Genomic DNA, 17737 nt, shown 5'->3' on the forward strand with positions numbered 1-17737 from the left:
TAATCTAAAATGTTCTAACATCTAAATTAACAGTTTTTTTTAATCACTGAATCAACTTGACTAAATTGGGTTACACTAACGACAGTAATTCGGAACGGTCAGATCAGGAAAAAAAAAAACAATTTTTTTTACAATATAGGCTAATAACAATAATGTGAAATCTTCTCTGGCACAGTCAGCTTGTCCTCTAATTTAACAATCAGTTCGTGCTGTAACAACCTAACAAAGTTATGACAATGAAAGACAATATTTTGCTTTAAATATTGCACTTAAAATTTAAGCGACGTGTATGTTTAATCATAATCCATCGAGGTAAACATCAAAAGAGTATGTTATAAAGTACAATCGCCACTGTACTTTGTAATGGGAGATATTATGTAATAATTCTGTCACAGCAAACACAAAGGTTTGTCAGAGGAAGATGGAACAGTCGATAAGACAGAAAACCCCCAGCATTGATTGAAAAGACGTAGAATAAATAATAATAAAATAATAATAATAAAAAACATCAAAAAGAGCAATGCGGAATAATTAAATCACATGGAATTCACAAGAAGCAACATAAGGACGTAAGTGAATACCAAATACTCGACAACAGCCAATGTTTACTCAGAATCACCCTTTTAGATAATAGCATGGGATATTATCCATAAGTAATACCCCATGTTAGAGACAAATAAAAAATTATAGTTTGCTAAAGACATAGCACAAATGAATTAAAACATAGTTGAGCAGTAAGATCTCCAATGTCAGCAAAAAAAAAAAAAAACAATATAAACCACCAAAGAGCAAATGTATGCAATGCAGCCCAAAAAAATAAAATAAGATTTTACACAACGTAAAGACACCATTTAAAATACTTGCATATCTAACTAACCCTGCAGCAAACCAGTCTTGCCATGAAGGCTTTTTATAGACTCACAAAACTGGCTATTATCATGTCTTCGGGGAATGATTAACCGAGCTGTTCTGTGATAGCGCAGTGGCCTGAAAGAGTTACTTACTCTGATTGGGTTTCATCCTGCTGCTTTTCAGAACTAATGAAAGAGAAACTGCGTTTAGGCCCTTCATCTCAATATATTTACCATGACTTATAGGCTACAGACCACCTAATCTGCTCTGCCAAGCTGCTAAATCTTCGGCTATTGCCAGTCTGTATTGAAAGAGTGTTAAGAATTAATTACATTCCAAATCTACTTCTAAAAGTTGCATTTTAGTGCAATGAGGAAATTTGGGGAAGGAGAACTCTAGGGGAAATTTGAGATGTTATAAATTACTGAAAGGACCGATAACCTCATATAAACATAAAACCACTTGCTTTATCAAACACAAAACAAACACTAGCATCCTGCGTTACATTTGCACCTCTATATGAGGTATATATTCACACTGGTGAAATTAAAAACCCATAATTCAGGAGGTTTGGACCAAGAGAATCCATGAAAAAAAGTAAAACAGCCAATTGAACGATAAATATTAAACCAAAATAGTTGCAGGCAGCAATTACGGGGCGAAGCAGCAACTGCAGGCTCGTTAAACCGGCGCCACACTCTGAAGAACTCGATTTGGATTGGATGCGGTTTTCGATTACCTCTGGAAGTAATTGAAAGTGAACAAGTTCAAGACGTTTTAGACCCCCTTTACACCTGTATTTAGTGTCCACTTGTGATCTGATCGACCAAAATGCATCTTAATACCAGGTGTAAACAGCACGTTTAACCTGGAACAGGAATAAGAGAAGGATGTAGGTATACAGGGGTGACCACAGGATCTGTGGCAAACTTGGGCTTCGGAGTTAAAACGGACATGACACATAGGCTAAAGCAGGAAATAAAGTTTGAATGTGTCACCACCTATGTAGTGTCATGGATCGACTGGAGATACAAATCTAGAAATCGAAAGAATGGCGGACGCTCATTGGCAGTGCATTTCTTTTATTTTCTCGCATGCCAGCAGACCGTGTCACATTTCACTTTGGCCCCTCTAACAACATTCAAGAAAAAATTCACTTTATCTACATCCTTTACAACTTGTTCACTGATGGTATTTTAGGGTGAAAGTGTCGGGCGGGAGCAGGGCGTGTTTGTACAGCTCGATGGTCCTTCTCTAGCACAAAGGTAGTAATGGAGGGAATCGAGAGCCAAGCACTCCTTCTCAACTGTATCGTGCCCCTCGGGGAAACAGTTTCTGGCTCAGGAATACCAGCAGTCTGCAATCTCCTTCTTTTTTCTTTAGTAGCACAGCCCCAGTCCAAAACGAACAGTTTCTGGGCTGAGCAGCACAAAGTCTCCACACACCACGTCTATTAGGCCCTCGAAAGCTCACTCACACTGCTTACAAGTCAATGTAAAAGTCTGCCATCAGTTTTGGAGACCAGCACAATGAGACTACACCACTCCCTAATGGATGTTCAATGACACATGGAGCGCATAATATCCCATTCATCTTTAAGCACATTTATCAGATGTTCAAGGCTATGATAATTTTCTTGGAGGGCCTGAGGATGACATCATGTAGAGTTGTGTACTTACTGGCTCAACTCTGGGGTGGACTTCCTTAATCAGGTTAATATAGAGGTTTTGCTGAAGATCTCATAGGTGAAGCTGCTTTTCTTGCAAGGTCTATGCCACCTAACTAGCAACTTGCTTCCATTGGTGGACAGCAAGAGTAGCACTTTTTGGCCAGGAACAAAGGATCCCTTCCCTGGTACTCTTATCATAGCAGGTTTTCTTAGACTGATGGGCCTTTTTAATGTTCCCCTGACCAGTGAAGTCAGTTCTTTTAGCAGATGCAGAGGTCCTCTCACCTGTTGACCATACAACAAACCAAATGGGGAGAAACTTATGGAGGTCTTGGAGGTGCACAACTACTAGAAAAGGCAGGGCTGGGCAACCCTTAACATCCACTGTCCTGCAGTGTTTAGCTCCAACCTTGATCAAACTCACCTGCCTGTAGCTTTCTAGTAATCCTGAAGACCTTGATGAGCTTGTTCAGGTGTGTTTGATTAGGGTTGGAGCAAAACTGTGGATCTCTGCCCATCCCTGAGGTAAGGTGCCTGTCTGCCCTTGACTTGGAAACAAATTTGTGCAGCATGCTATTCAGGGTTTAGTTGAAACATTCAACGAAACCATCAGTCAAAGTCTGCTCTCCATGCACACGGCATACTAATGTGTTCATCTTCAGGAATAAGTCCATCATGTACTAGTGTCTCGGGGCTACCAGTATTGAGTAAGACCTTGGAGAACTGACCATTTAATAGTACTACATTTCTGCAATGGGATGAAGTGTCTGGTGGATATGGGCAGGGAACACAAGAGAAGGCAGGATACTTGACTTTCCTAGAAGGACAGATGGGTTTAGTCAGGGCCGTCCGTAGGGCGGTGCAACTGGTACGACTGCACAGGACCCTGAGGCGAACCGACTCACCCCTGGACTCAACAGGCCAGACCAGATCCAGACGTCTACTGGTCATCACTGATAGGTAGGTCTCTGCAAGCTTATTGGTTGGACTGTGCACTTCTTGCTTGACCTATTTGTAGAAGAGATCTTTCAGTCAGACATAATGAGCATGGCAGTATTTCTGGGGAGCGGAGCCTTTGGCAGTACAATAATCAGAACCCACTGTAATTTTCTCCCTTTGAATGTATGAATGCTCTGGGTCAGCTCCGGGGAGAAAGCCAGTATGTCATCGGAGGCCAAGGCACAGTTTGTTCATCATATAGGACTAAAGCAATTGGCTTTTAAATCGGCGGCCAGAGAGAGGGACCAATGCAGCTGGGTTTGAAATTTAACCCATTAATATTAATTTAAATGGAAGGACATCATGTAAGAGTTGCTCTGAACTTGTTTGATTGCTCTGGTTAATCCCAAACACCACATCATTTGACTTCTGCAGAAGGGAAGAAATATTATTCTTGCAAGCAATGCCAGACTAGACTTCCCAAAGAATATGTTTTCCATCGCAGGACATGTTAACTCCCTAGCTTCGATTGACCACAACACCCAGGGTTAGTGAAGTGTTGGTGTGGGTGTAAAGGAGGTAATCACACTGACAGTGATTTTCCACGAGAATGCGAACGGACATCATTCATTTTCAGTTAAAGCTGGTGATTTCCAGAAAAAACACAAGAGACAAAGCAGAGCTCAACTTAGTGCAACTGCCCAGCAAAGTGATCAATGGGAACACTAAATGAAACAAGAAGTTATTAATACCATGCTGGTACTAACTGCAAAACTCCTTTTGACTGAATCTACACTTGCTATAATCATACTCGAAGAGATCATATGCCTGTTTATGTAATGTTTTAGTTATTTGATCTCATCTTTTCCGCAATTAATGTTTGCTGTTTAACGTGTTAAAAATAATGAACTATTTTTTCACTTCCTAAAGTACAGTAGCTATGGTAATGTCTTTTCCCCCGTCCTTTGGCTAGTTTTGCAGTTTATGATCACACTATCTGTGTGGCACAGGAGAGATCGTCCTCGATGGGTGTGACGCGTGAGACTCACATGTAGGACACTTTCATGCTGCCATTTCTGTCTGGCTGCCTGCTTTTCATCATCAGTCTCAGTGATTAAGACACGCAGGTGTAAGTGTGCAAACAAGTATGAACACCGTGACACTGACGTTGTATGGAGAGGATCGGTCCTCTCATGAAAATATTGATACCAAATATTCAAACTAGTAATTTTATTGAGAAAATGAATGCACAAAATAAACTTTAAATGAAACAGGTGAGCGTTTGATATCACTGATGTAAATCCTTTGTTGCAATGCTTCCTGATGCGGCAAAGTTTGAATTTTTAACAAGTGTGGCATTTGACTGGATGGAGACGAACATCGAGAAATAAAGACTTGAATTTCAGTGTTTTTCTCAAAGCAGAAGATCTGGATTACAGTTCACAAATAAAATACCTTTATGATTATTTTATAGTGTATTTTATGGTCACTTTTTGAGCCAAATCACATTCATAAAACTCCTCATGTATCACACAGCAAACAAAATAAATTTTGAATGGTGGTTAAATGAAATTTTATTCGTTTCATGATTTTAAAGTGTAGTCTTGTTTAAATGATGTAATCTTCCGTCAGACAGAACAGAAAGAAATGTTAAAATTACAAATGAATCGAGTACTAAACTGTGTTAAATTGCACTAAATCACCAATTCTGTTATTCAATCATGAACTTAATTATCAATTATTCTCAGTACATTTGCTAAAATGTCTAACAAGAAATAACCTTGACATCCTTTAAAAAAAAAAAAAGAATTTATCAATTTCAAATCAATTTGGTCACAAGCCTGGTCTGGCCACATAATGTCTTCTGTAGAGCTGATCTATATAGCTGAACTGAACTCATTTCATATTCAATGATCTTTACACAGTTATTGAACTGACTGCAGCTGAATTGTCTTTTTAGAGCTGCTTTACAGCAGAATTGAACTCTGTTTGCATCAATAAATCATTCCTGTTTATCCACATAAAGTTGCTTTGAAACAATCTGTATAAAAATAAAGCTGACTTGAACAAATATTTTTATATGTAAAAATGCACCTAAATAAATGATTTAAACATCGTATCAGACATTAAATGAATATGAAATTGATCTACACTCTTTTTAATATGCTTTTACCAGAACCATGATTTTAAAAGCACAACTGTGTGAATTAACAAGCTCAACTATTTCTCTTGTTTTGGAGGGAATACAATACAAAACATTTGGAATATATTGAAAATAAATGTCGCTTCCACAAGGAAGATCTGCTACAGGGACAGAGCAACCTTATCAATGAACTTGGCCAGTCGAATATCCTTCTTTGACAGTCCTCCACAGTCATGTGTGGATAAAGTGATCTGGACCTGAAAGATAGTAAGAAACTCTATCATTCGATAACTATTATCCAAGAAACAACACTTTTAATAACTGTGAGCTACGAGGTCGTTAATTGATCGTATTTGCTTCTGTTGAAGCTGTCAGCCTGTTTATTATTTTTAAAATAATTGAGTTTAATAGTAGAATTCATGGTGAAAAACTACATTACCCATGATACTGTATATATATATATATATATATATATATTTATAAAATCAAATGAGCAGTTGTATATTTCTCCATTTTTAATTCGATTATGCTGTTTGCAATGCTTCATGGGATTGTAGTTCTTTCGCTCATTAAAGCCGGTAAAGTACCTTTGAATTTCTGGCAGATTTTTAAATACTTTTTTGCTTCAAAATCAGTTTGTAGTGTTGTGATGCACCTCACAGCTGGTTGGCTTGGTTCACTTTAACCAAGACTATTTAAAAATCTCTGAGAGAAAAACGAATGGAAAAAAATAGGGAAAAAGCGGGTGGCACTAACGCCGTCTATATTCCTCACGGCGCCGTTAGCCTCCCGCACAGTGAGCCGATTCACAAAACCCCGTGTCATAACCACTGCTGCTCATTTCACAAAGAGAGTTTCCACTACAGATCGTCAGGATTACTCTCTCCACTTCAACATGACATGAAATGTGAGCTAGTGCACTACACAGTGCGAGTGTTTGCCGTGCAAATGCAACACGTTCAAAGGCCTGATGTGTGTGGCCTCTCATCTACTTTAAACACTGTGTATTCATGTTAAACATTTGGGGAAACATTATAAACTGCTGCTCCGGGGTGAGAAATACGCGGCTTATTACCTTGTTATAAACATTGAACCACTCCGGATGATGGTCCATCTTCTCTGCCTGCAGAGCCACTCGACACATGAAGCCGAACGCCTGAGGAACAGAAAACACACGCTGGAAGATCAGTTTTACACCAGAGAGCTTCTTCTGAATGATTAGCAGATCCACAGGAAATAATGCTTGATTAAATGATCAAGTTGCTGAGAAGCCTGTATTTTGAGAGGAATATATATTTTTAATAACTTGTTTGCACATGGTTCAATGACATAACACTGTAATTCTGTACATATTTAACAGAGGAATGGACTACAGGTTTGGCCAAGTGATGAGTAGAGTAAGTGTCTGTAATGCGACCCCTGGAGCATGTTTAGCTGATCTGTGATTGGAGGATGACAAAGTTACAGAGTCATCCAATCAGAAGCGAGCACAAGCTAAACCCCCTGTGAAAAAAAAACAAAAACGCACTGGCTATTTCAGAGCAATTTCCCAATGCAATCTCAATTAAGCCTTTAAATACTTCCTTAGCTAATTAAGTCAACTGAACCGCCATTGTACACAAGTCATCTGAGGGCTCGGCCAAAATCTCTCATAATGAAACAGGAGTAGTTTAAAAAGAGAGAGGAGGAGGAAATTACAAGTGTCGTATATTGTACGTAATTTGGGGAGCTCGTTCTCCAGCACATGATGTAACGCAATTGGCTATTTTATCAAAGCAGCTATCAAGGAAAGCGTCCTGTTATCCATTTAAAGTGATTGACAAAATCCTGCAACTCGACTCCGTCAGCAATTTAAGCACACAGTCTGCTTTTGCTCAACTTTCATTTGGAATATTGGCAATTATTCAATAGCAGGGCATGATAATGATGGCCGCAACATTTCCTTTCTGACGTTTGGCTGACCTGTCACAGAATAAACCTTCGAATCTGATTTGAGCTCACTCCCCAAAACTAGACCGGATGTTTGCTGAATCTCAAACATAGAGAGCTCTACTACACCTAAACCCAAACCAAACAAACTGAGCGCATTTTACAATCCAGTGTTGTTGAGCATTAAACACGCAGACGGCCGGAGCGCTGCCTCTGATAGCCGGTGGAGGAGGTCAAGGCCCGTGGTTCTGGGCTCTTTTGTTAGCGGTGTATTGTGTGGAGCGACGCCTTCAGTCTGTCAGGAGCAGGTAATTAGACTTGACATGTTACAGGCCTCATCTCAAATAATCAGAACCACCGCCGCGGGACCGCCGCACGCTTCCACGCACGCCACTTTAGGGGCATTTTGTGTTATTACGGCATGATTGTCATAAAACACTGGATGAGACCGGGGTGGCATTGCCGTAGTTTCAAACACATGTGCCTGCGATTTACAGATCGGTTTTCTGCAGAGCAATATTGGGCTTACGCTCTCGCAGGCAGGCCTAAACGCAGACAGATTGAGCTTCACTCTCTCGAAGATCATCACGCACCGTCACCATCGGACACTTAATTCCTTCAGAGTAAATGAGCGTGATTACGGCCCGACCCTCCTGATGGAAACCAATCGGCTCGAAATACCGACAGCGTTCTCCCAGAATGCCTTGACATGCATCCTGTTTCAATGCAAATGATTTTAATAATTTATTCCACATCAGTTGGTTTTGTTTGAGGACCTGGATTTTACTGTGGCATATGAAAGTCAAAAGGTTTACTCCCCTCCTATTCATGTTGTGTCCAGTTATTTGTGTCAGCATCGAATTAATGACGGGTTTGGCTTTAGTTGTGCTCCGACAGATTTCACAAAGAGATTAAATCAAATAAAGAAAGGCCTGGTTTCACAGACAGGGCTTAGATTAAGCCTGGATTAGGCCTTAATTCAATTAGGACATTTAAGCAGCTTTTATAAACGTGCCTCAGAAAACAACATTACTGATCTGCTTCTTGAGACAAAACAATGGCACTGATGGATTTCAAGATATGCTGCTTTCAGTTAAAACAGCTCAAACATGCATTTTAATCAAGGACTAGACTTAAGCCTTGTCCGTGAAACCACAGAGTTCTAGTCTAAAGACCTTCTTCCACTGGATCTTTAAACATTTACACACAGAAATCAGTGTCAATCATCTGCGCTACCCAAAGTCCAGGGAAAAGGATGCAGGGTCAAGACAAAATCAGTGACGTGCAGAAGAGAGAATGAGTGAGATGTGCAAATGGAAAAATGTGAGGTCACTATTACAAGGACAGGCAAACAAAGTGAACAAAAGAGAAACAGAGAGACTGATGGGATAGTTAGTGGTTTTCTGAGGCACATGAAACATTTTAACCAATCTGATTGTTTGTGAAAGAAATCATTTTGATCAGAACTTCAATTGCTGCCAAGAACAGCTCTGCTCTCTCTCACGGTAATGCAGACTGACATGAAGGGAGTGAAAAGCAGCGTTCGGAGGGGGAAGGGAGAGAAAAACCTGCTTACAGAGAGAAGAGAGCGAGCGAGGCCTTCAACACACACATGCCTGTTTCATGCGCACTCACGCCACCCTTCAAAATATGACTATTTTAAAGAAATTAATACTTTTATTCATCAAGGATGCATTCAGTTCATCAAAAGTGACAGTAAAGACATTTAAAATGTTACAAAAGACTCTATTTCAAATAAATGCTGTTCTTTTAGAACTTTCTATTCATCAGAATCCTGAAAAAAAATTTTTTATCACAGTTTCCACACAAATATGACTGTTTTCAACACTGATAATAATCATAAATGTTTCTTGAGCATCAAATCATCATATTAAAATGATTTCTGAAGGATCATGTGACACTGAAGACTGGAGTAATGATGCTGAAAATTCAGCTTTGATCACAGGAATAAATTACACTTTACTATATATTCACATAGAAAACAGCTGATTTACACTGGAATAATATTTCACTGTTTTTACTGTATTTTTGATCAAATAAATGCAGCTTTGGTGAGCAGAAGAGACTCTTTCAGAGTTTTTAGTAGCTGTCAAAAGAAATTCATCTTCTACTTGGCCATCAAAATACAGGCTTCTCAATGAGAAGAAGGGCTCCAAGAAAGTGGTTAGGTTTACACCTGCAACTAATAAAGCGACAATTGGAATTTAGAAGGGCAACGGATCCAGCTGTGTTTCTCTGTTAAAGCCGTTTGGACCACAATGGCCCTGAACAGCAACACAAACTCTAGGCCTGTTAGAGAAAGTGATCTGGACTCAAGAGACTCAGTGATTCTGCTGTGTTTCTGCAGCGACATCTAGAGCTCACGGAGGAACTGAGGCACGTCACAGATCACAGCAGTGCAGTGAAAATGAGTTTTGTATGGTGGCACACCTGGTTGAAGGTTTTGAAGTGCAGCTCCTTGTAAAGAGCGTCACGCTCATCGACCTCCACCCAGCCGGTGGCCTTCAGCTCCAGGAGGAACTGCTCCCGCTCCGACGGGGACAGCCAGTCTGCGGCCTGCAGAAACAAGCCATACTCACTTCATCTCACTTCAGCTCACTTCAGCTCACATCACCTCACTTCATCTCACTTCATCTCACATCATCTCACTTCATCTCACTTCAGCTCACTTCATCTCACTTCAGCTCACTTCAGCTCACATCAGCTCACTTCATCTCACTTCAGCTCACATCACCTCACTTCAGCTCACTTCATCTCACATCACCTCACTTCATCTCACTTCATCTCACATCACCTCACTTCATCTCACTTCATCTCACATCACCTCACTTCAGCTCACTTCAGCTCACTTCAGCTCACATCACCTCACATCACCTCACTTCAGCTCACATCATCTCACATCACCTCACATCACCTCACTTCATCTCACTTCAGCTCACATCATCTCACATCACCTCACATCACCTCACTTCAGCTCACTTCACCTCACATCACCTCACTTCATCTCACATCACCTCGCATCACTTCACTTCAGCTCACATCACCTCACTTCACCTCACTTCAGCTCACATCATCTCACTTCAGCTCACTTCAGCTCACATCATCTCACTTCATCTCACTTCAGCTCACATCATCTCACTTCATCTCACTTCAGCTCACATCATCTCACATCACCTCACTTCAGCTCACTTCATCTCACATCACCTCACTTCAGCTCACTTCATCTCACTTCAGCTCACATCACCTCACTTCAGCTCACTTCAGCTCACTTCATCTCACTTCAGCTCACTTCATCTCACATCACCTCACTTCAGCTCACATCATCTCACATCACCTCACATCACCTGACTTCATCTCACTTCAGTTCACATCATCTCACATCACCTCACATCACCTCACTTCACCTCACTTCAGCTCACATCACCTCACTTCAGCTCACTTCAGCTCACATCACTTCACTTCATCTCACATCACCTCACTTCAGCTCACTTCAGCTCACTTCACCTCACTTCAGCTCACATCACCTCACTTCAGCTCACTTCAGCTCACTTCACCTCACATCACCTCACATCACTTCACTTCAGCTCACATCACCTCACTTCAGCTCACTTCATCTCACATCATCTCACTTCAGCTCACATCATCTCACTTCAGCTCACTTCATCTCACTTCATCTCACATCACCTCACTTCAGCTCACATCACCTCACTTCACCTCACTTCAGCTCACATCACCTCACTTCAGCTCACTTCACCTCACATCACTTCACTTCAGCTCACTTCATCTCACATCACCTCACTTCAGCTCACATCATCTCACATCACCTCACATCACCTCACTTCAGCTCACTTCACCTCACTTCATCTCACTTCACCTCACTTCAGCTCACATCATCTCACATCACCTCACATCACCTCACTTCAGCTCACTTCATCTCACATCACCTCACATTACTTCACTTCATCTCACATCACCTCACTTCATCTCACATCACCTCACATCACATCACCTCATATCACCTCACTTCAGCTCACTTCAGCTCACATCATTTCACTTCAGCTGACTTCATCTCACTTCACCTCACATCACCTCACTACAGCTCACTTCAGCTAACTTCATCTCACTTCAGCTCACATCACCTCACTTCAGCTCACATCAGCTCACTTCAGCTCACTTCAGCTCACATCATTTCACTTCATCTCACATCATCTCACTTCAGCTCACTTCAGCTCCATCTCACATCAGCTCACTTCATCTCACTTCATCTCACATCAGCTCACTTCATTTCACTTCATCTCACATCACCTCACTTCAGCTCACTTCATCTCACATCATTTCACTTCAGCTCACATCATCTCACATCATCTCAAATCACCTCACTTCAGCTCACATCATCTCACATCATCTCAAATCACCTCACTTCATCTCACTTCAGCTCACATCACCTCACATCACTTCACTTCATCTCACATCATCTCACATCAGCTCACTTAAGCTCCATCTCACATCAGCTCACTTCATCTCACTTCATCTCACATCAGCTCACTTCAGCTCACTTCATCTCACATCATCTCACTTCAGCTCACATCATCTCACATCAGCTCACTTCAGCTCCATCTCACATCAGCTCACTTCATCTCACATCAGCTCACTTCATTTCACTTCATCTCACATCACCTCACTTCAGCTCACTTCAGCTCACATCACCTCACTTCAGCTCACTTCATCTCACATCAGCTCACATCAGCTCACATCATCTCACATCATCTCAAATCACCTCACTTCAGCTCACATCATCTCACATCATCTCAAATCACCTCACTTCAGCTCACATCATCTCACTTCATCTCACATAATCTCAAATCACCTCACTTCAGCTCCATCTCACATCAGCTCACTTCATTTCACTTCATCTCACATCAGCTCACTTCATTTCACTTCATCTCACATCATCTCACTTCAGCTCACATCATCTCACATCATCTCAAATCACCTCACTTCAGCTCACATCATCTCACATCATCTCACTTCAGCTCACAATCTCAAATCACCTCACTTCAGCTCACATCATCTCACATCATCTCACTTCAGCTCACATCATCTCACATCATCTCACATCATCTCACTTCAGCTCACATCATCTCACATCATCTCAAATCACCTCACTTCAGCTCACATCATCTCACATAATCTCAAATCACCTCACTTCAGCTCACTTCAGCTCACATCACCTCACATCACTTCACTTCATCTCACATCATCTCACATCAGCTCACTTCAGCTCCATCTCTCATCAGCTCACTTCATCTCACATCAGATCACTTCATTTCACTTCATCTCACATCATCTCACTTCAGCTCACATCATTTCACTTCATCTCACATCAGCTCACTTCAGCTCCATCTCACATCAGCTCACTTCATCTCACTTCATCTCACATCAGCTCACTTCATTTCACTTCATCTCACATCACCTCACTTCAGCTCACTTCATCTCACATCATCTCACATCATCTCAAATCACCTCACTTCAGCTCACTTCAGCTCACATCATCTCACTTCATCTCACATAATCTCAAATCACCTCACTTCAGCTCACTTCATCTCACATCATTTCACTTCATCTCACATCATCTCATATCAGCTCACTTCAGCTCCATCTCACATCAGCTCACTTCATCTCACTTCATCTCACATCAGCTCACTTCATTTCACTTCATCTCACATCACCTCACTTCAGCTCACTTCATCTCACATCATCTCACTTCAGCTCACATCATCTCACATCATCTCAAATCACCTCACTTCAGCTCACATCATCTTACATCATCTCAAATCACCTCACTTCAGCTCACATCATCTCACTTCATCTCACATAATCACAAATCACCTCACTTCAGCTCACTTCATCTCACATCACCTCACATCACTTCACTTCATCTCACATCATCTCACATCAGCTGACTTCAGCTCACTTCAGCTCCATCTCACATCAGCTCACTTCATCTCACTTCATCTCACATCAGCTCACTTCATTTCACTTCATCTCACATCACCTCACTTCAGCTCACTTCATCTCACATCATCTCACTTCAGCTCACATCATCTCACTTCATCTCACATCATCTCACATCATCTCAAATCACCTCACTTCAGCTCACATCACCTCACTTCATCTCACTTCAGCTCACATCACCTCACGTCACCTCACTTCAGCTCACATCATCTCACTTCGGCTCACTTCATCTCACTTCAGCTCACATCATCTCACTTCAGCTCACATCATCTCACATCACCTCACTTCACCTCACATCATCTCACTTCAGCTCACATCATCTCACATCACCTCACTTCACCTCACATCATTTCACTTCATCTCACATCAGCTCACTTCAGCTCCATCTCACATCAGCTCACTTCATCTCACTTCATCTCACATCAGCTCACTTCATTTCACTTCATCTCACATCACCTCACTTCAGCTCACTTCATCTCACATCATCTCACATCATCTCAAATCACCTCACTTCAGCTCACTTCAGCTCACATCATCTCACTTCATCTCACATAATCTCAAATCACCTCACTTCAGCTCACTTCATCTCACATCATTTCACTTCATCTCACATCATCTCACATCAGCTCACTTCAGCTCCATCTCACATCAGCTCACTTCATCTCACTTCATCTCACATCAGCTCACTTCATTTCACTTCATCTCACTTCATTTCACTTCATCTCACATCACCTCACTTCAGCTCACTTCATCTCACATCATCTCACTTCAGCTCACATCATCTCACATCATCTCAAATCACCTCACTTCAGCTCACATCATCTCACATCATCTCAAATCATCTCACATCATCTCACATCAGCTCACTTCAGCTCCATCTCACATCAGCTCACTTCATCTCACTTCATCTCACATCAGCTCACTTCATTTCACTTCATCTCACATCACCTCACTTCAGCTCACTTCATCTCACATCATCTCACTTCAGCTCACATCATCTCACATCATCTCAAATCACCTCACTTCAGCTCACATCATCTCACATCATCTCAAATCACCTCACTTCAGCTCACATCATCTCACTTCATCTCACATAATCACAAATCACCTCACTTCAGCTCACTTCATCTCACATCACCTCACATCACTTCACTTCATCTCACATCATCTCACATCAGCTGACTTCAGCTCACTTCAGCTCCATCTCACATCAGCTCACTTCATCTCACATCAGCTCACTTCAGCTCACTTCATCTCACTTCATCTCACATCAGCTCACTTCATTTCACTTCATCTCACATCACCTCACTTCAGCTCACTTCATCTCACATCATCTCACTTCAGCTCACATCATCTCACATCATCTCAAATCACCTCACTTCAGCTCACATCATCTCACATCATCTCAAATCACCTCACTTCAGCTCACATCATCTCACTTCATCTCACATAATCACAAATCACCTCACTTCAGCTCACTTCATCTCACATCACCTCACATCACTTCACTTCATCTCACATCATCTCACATCAGCTGACTTCAGCTCACTTCAGCTCCATCTCACATCAGCTCACTTCATCTCACATCAGCTCACTTCATTTCACTTCATCTCACATCACCTCACTTCAGCTCACTTCATCTCACATCATCTCACTTCAGCTCACATCATCTCACTTCATCTCACATCATCTCAAATCACCTCACTTCAGATCACTTCAGCTCACATCATCTCACTTCATCTCACATCATCTCACATCATCTCAAATCACCTCACTTCAGCTCACATCACCTCACTTCATCTCACTTCAGCTCACATCACCTCACGTCACCTCACTTCAGCTCACATCATCTCACTTCGGCTCACTTCATCTCACTTCAGCTCACATCATCTCACATCACCTCACTTCACCTCACATCATCTCACTTCAGCTCACATCATCTCACATCACCTCACTTCACCTCACATCATCTCACTTCAGCTCACATCAGCTCTTCAGTGGGATATTACATGAAAAGATTAAACTTTCTCTCAGACTTTAAGGTTTACCATCAGAAATGTGCTTGTTTTGGACTCTTTTAGTGTGCAGTAATAGAGGTAAAATACATATTTTTGTACTTGCACAGATCGATTACTTCCTTCTTTCGTGGTCTAGAGATTTATACATTTATGAAAAAAAATGTTGATATAAAAAAATGTTATCCATGTTGTAAAATGCTCTTGGTCATTAATAACTGTTTGCTTGCTCTAATATCTCATTGTTTAACACATGTCATGATTCAATATTGTGGCTTTTGTTCCCCAGGTGAAAAAAGTACACTTCTATAATGTACTTAAAGTGCTCTATTTTCGTGCAATATTTTTGTACTTAATATACTAAAAATTATTCTTTAGTACATCTTAAGATAATCTTAAAATCTTAATCTTAAGATAAACATCTAAGTGCACTCAACTATTTTGAGACAGCATGAAATATGAACTAAAATGTGCTTTTAATATACTATCTCTGAATTAAAAATATATTTAGCTACCACTTGTAGTACACTATGGGTTCAAATGTACTATAAGTGGTATCTAAATACATTTTTTAAATACAGAGATAGTATGTTAAAAGCACATTTTAGTTCATATTTCATGCGGTCTCAAAATAGCACAGTTGAGTACACTTAGATGTTCTTAGGATTATCTTAAGATGTACTAAAGAAGAATTTTTAGTATATTAAGTACAAAAATATTGCACGAAAATAGAGCACTTTAAGTACATTATAGAAGTGTACTTTTTTTTCACCTGGGTCGTCAGGTTAAAAGGGTCTCTGTGCGCCATCTGCCGGTGAGACAAGCGTCACTGCAAATACTGCAAAACATCATGACTTTACTTGTGTCCAACTAACACAAACTACAAGGGGTGTGTGTGTGTGTGTGTGTGTGTGTGTGTGCGCTTGAGCATGTACCAAGGACAGATTTGTAAGCAGAAGTGAACTAAACTTCATTCTGATTTGTAAAAAATAAATACAGTTTTCTGGAATTTACAGTCAAATTACACCAAAGACAGAATATCAATAGACAACATAGGCCTCTAAATAACAATATTCAAAGTAACACAAAGCAATGAGAAAGAGAGAGAGATCCACTAGATGGCGCTCGAGTCCAGCGGTTGTTTCACATGCTGATTTCTTAGACTAGTCTTAGTCAAAGTTAATAGTCAGTAGTCATCTAATTTTTTCTTAGTCATAACTTTTCTTTTTTTTTAGAGTAAGTTACTGAAACGGGTACATTGATCTCATTAGAATGCCAAAAGACTGATTACCTCTTGGCTAATTGCTAGTTGGTCAGATTAGTTAGTTAGTAAGTGTGTTGTTGTATATTGTCTCACACACACGCTGAATAAGACAAGCCACTTCTGCTTGTCTAGGAAAGCAAATGTAATAGATTAGATGCCGAACACTGGTACAAACGTGCGGGTGCTCAAACAATAGCTGCTCTCCTGAAGCTCGTGCATGTCTCTAGTCTAAAGCCTTTGATTGGTCGACGAGCTGCCGACGTCAGCACTGCAATGAAACAGGCTCGCGCTCCTGCTTACAGGTCAAAATAAACACCAAGTCTTACCATTTTACCTGTCCGGCTGTCTGAAGACAGAGTGCAGCGGGTTAGTTTAGTGAAAACACTCGGCCATTGGCGGCTGGAGGTCAGAGTAAACATTAACCAGCTCATCGCCGCCCTGTGACAGCAGCAGCAGCAGCACGTGAACACCGAGAGCTGCCCGCGACACCGCCTGACCAGAATACCACAGTGCCGATGATGATGATGATGACGAGGATAGGGTTACCATAAACCAGGGGTGCCCAATCCTGTTCCTGGAGATCTACCTACCTTCAAAGTTTAGCTCCAACCCTGATAAAACACACCTGAATCAGTTAATTAAGATCTCCAGGAGCACGTGATAATTACAGACAGGTGTGTTGAGCAAGGCTGGAGCTAAACTTTGCAGGTAGGTAGTCGATCTCCAGGAACAGGATTGGGCACCCCTGCCCTAAACCTTTTTATGGAATATGGCAGTTTATTATTAATGATTTATCGGTGCAAATCATTATTTTTGTGTTAAATTCATGCGTCTCGTAATCTTGAATCAGAATATCTTCCTCTTGCAGCATCTCTTCTCTTCTCTGATGA

The 17737-nt window shown here is 41.0% G+C and overlaps 1 protein-coding gene across 1 annotated transcript; it reads right to left on the reverse strand.

Moving 5' to 3' along the window:
- Window positions 1-5009: 5009 nt before the first annotated feature.
- Window positions 5010-17411, reverse strand: LOC125252962 (pterin-4-alpha-carbinolamine dehydratase 2-like). The gene is made up of 4 exons (XM_048166684.1): window positions 17174-17411; window positions 9984-10109; window positions 6679-6759; window positions 5010-5860 (listed from the first exon to the last, which is right to left on the reverse strand). Exons 1-4 carry the CDS (start codon window positions 17276-17278, stop codon window positions 5765-5767), a joined length of 408 nt encoding a protein of 135 aa, XP_048022641.1. The 5' UTR covers window positions 17279-17411; the 3' UTR covers window positions 5010-5764.
- Between the last annotated feature and the right edge of the window lie 326 nt (window positions 17412-17737).

The sequence above is a fragment of the Megalobrama amblycephala genome, linkage group LG18, assembly GCF_018812025.1.
Source record: "Megalobrama amblycephala isolate DHTTF-2021 linkage group LG18, ASM1881202v1, whole genome shotgun sequence".
NCBI lineage: Eukaryota > Metazoa > Chordata > Actinopteri > Cypriniformes > Xenocyprididae > Megalobrama > Megalobrama amblycephala.

Bases quoted from the DNA above. Each gene is read 5' to 3' on its own strand.
- LOC125252962 (XM_048166684.1), bottom strand. From the start codon at position 17,278: ATGAGCTGGTTAATGTTTACTCTGACCTCCAGCCGCCAATGGCCGAGT. The intron at 10,110-17,173 runs GTAAGACTTGGT...TTGTTTCTGCAG, and splicing joins ACAGCCGGACAGGTAAAATG to GCCGCAGACTGGCTGTCCCC. The intron at 5,861-6,678 runs GTAATAAGCCGC...ACTATCTTTCAG, and splicing joins GGTTCAATGTTTATAACAAG to GTCCAGATCACTTTATCCAC.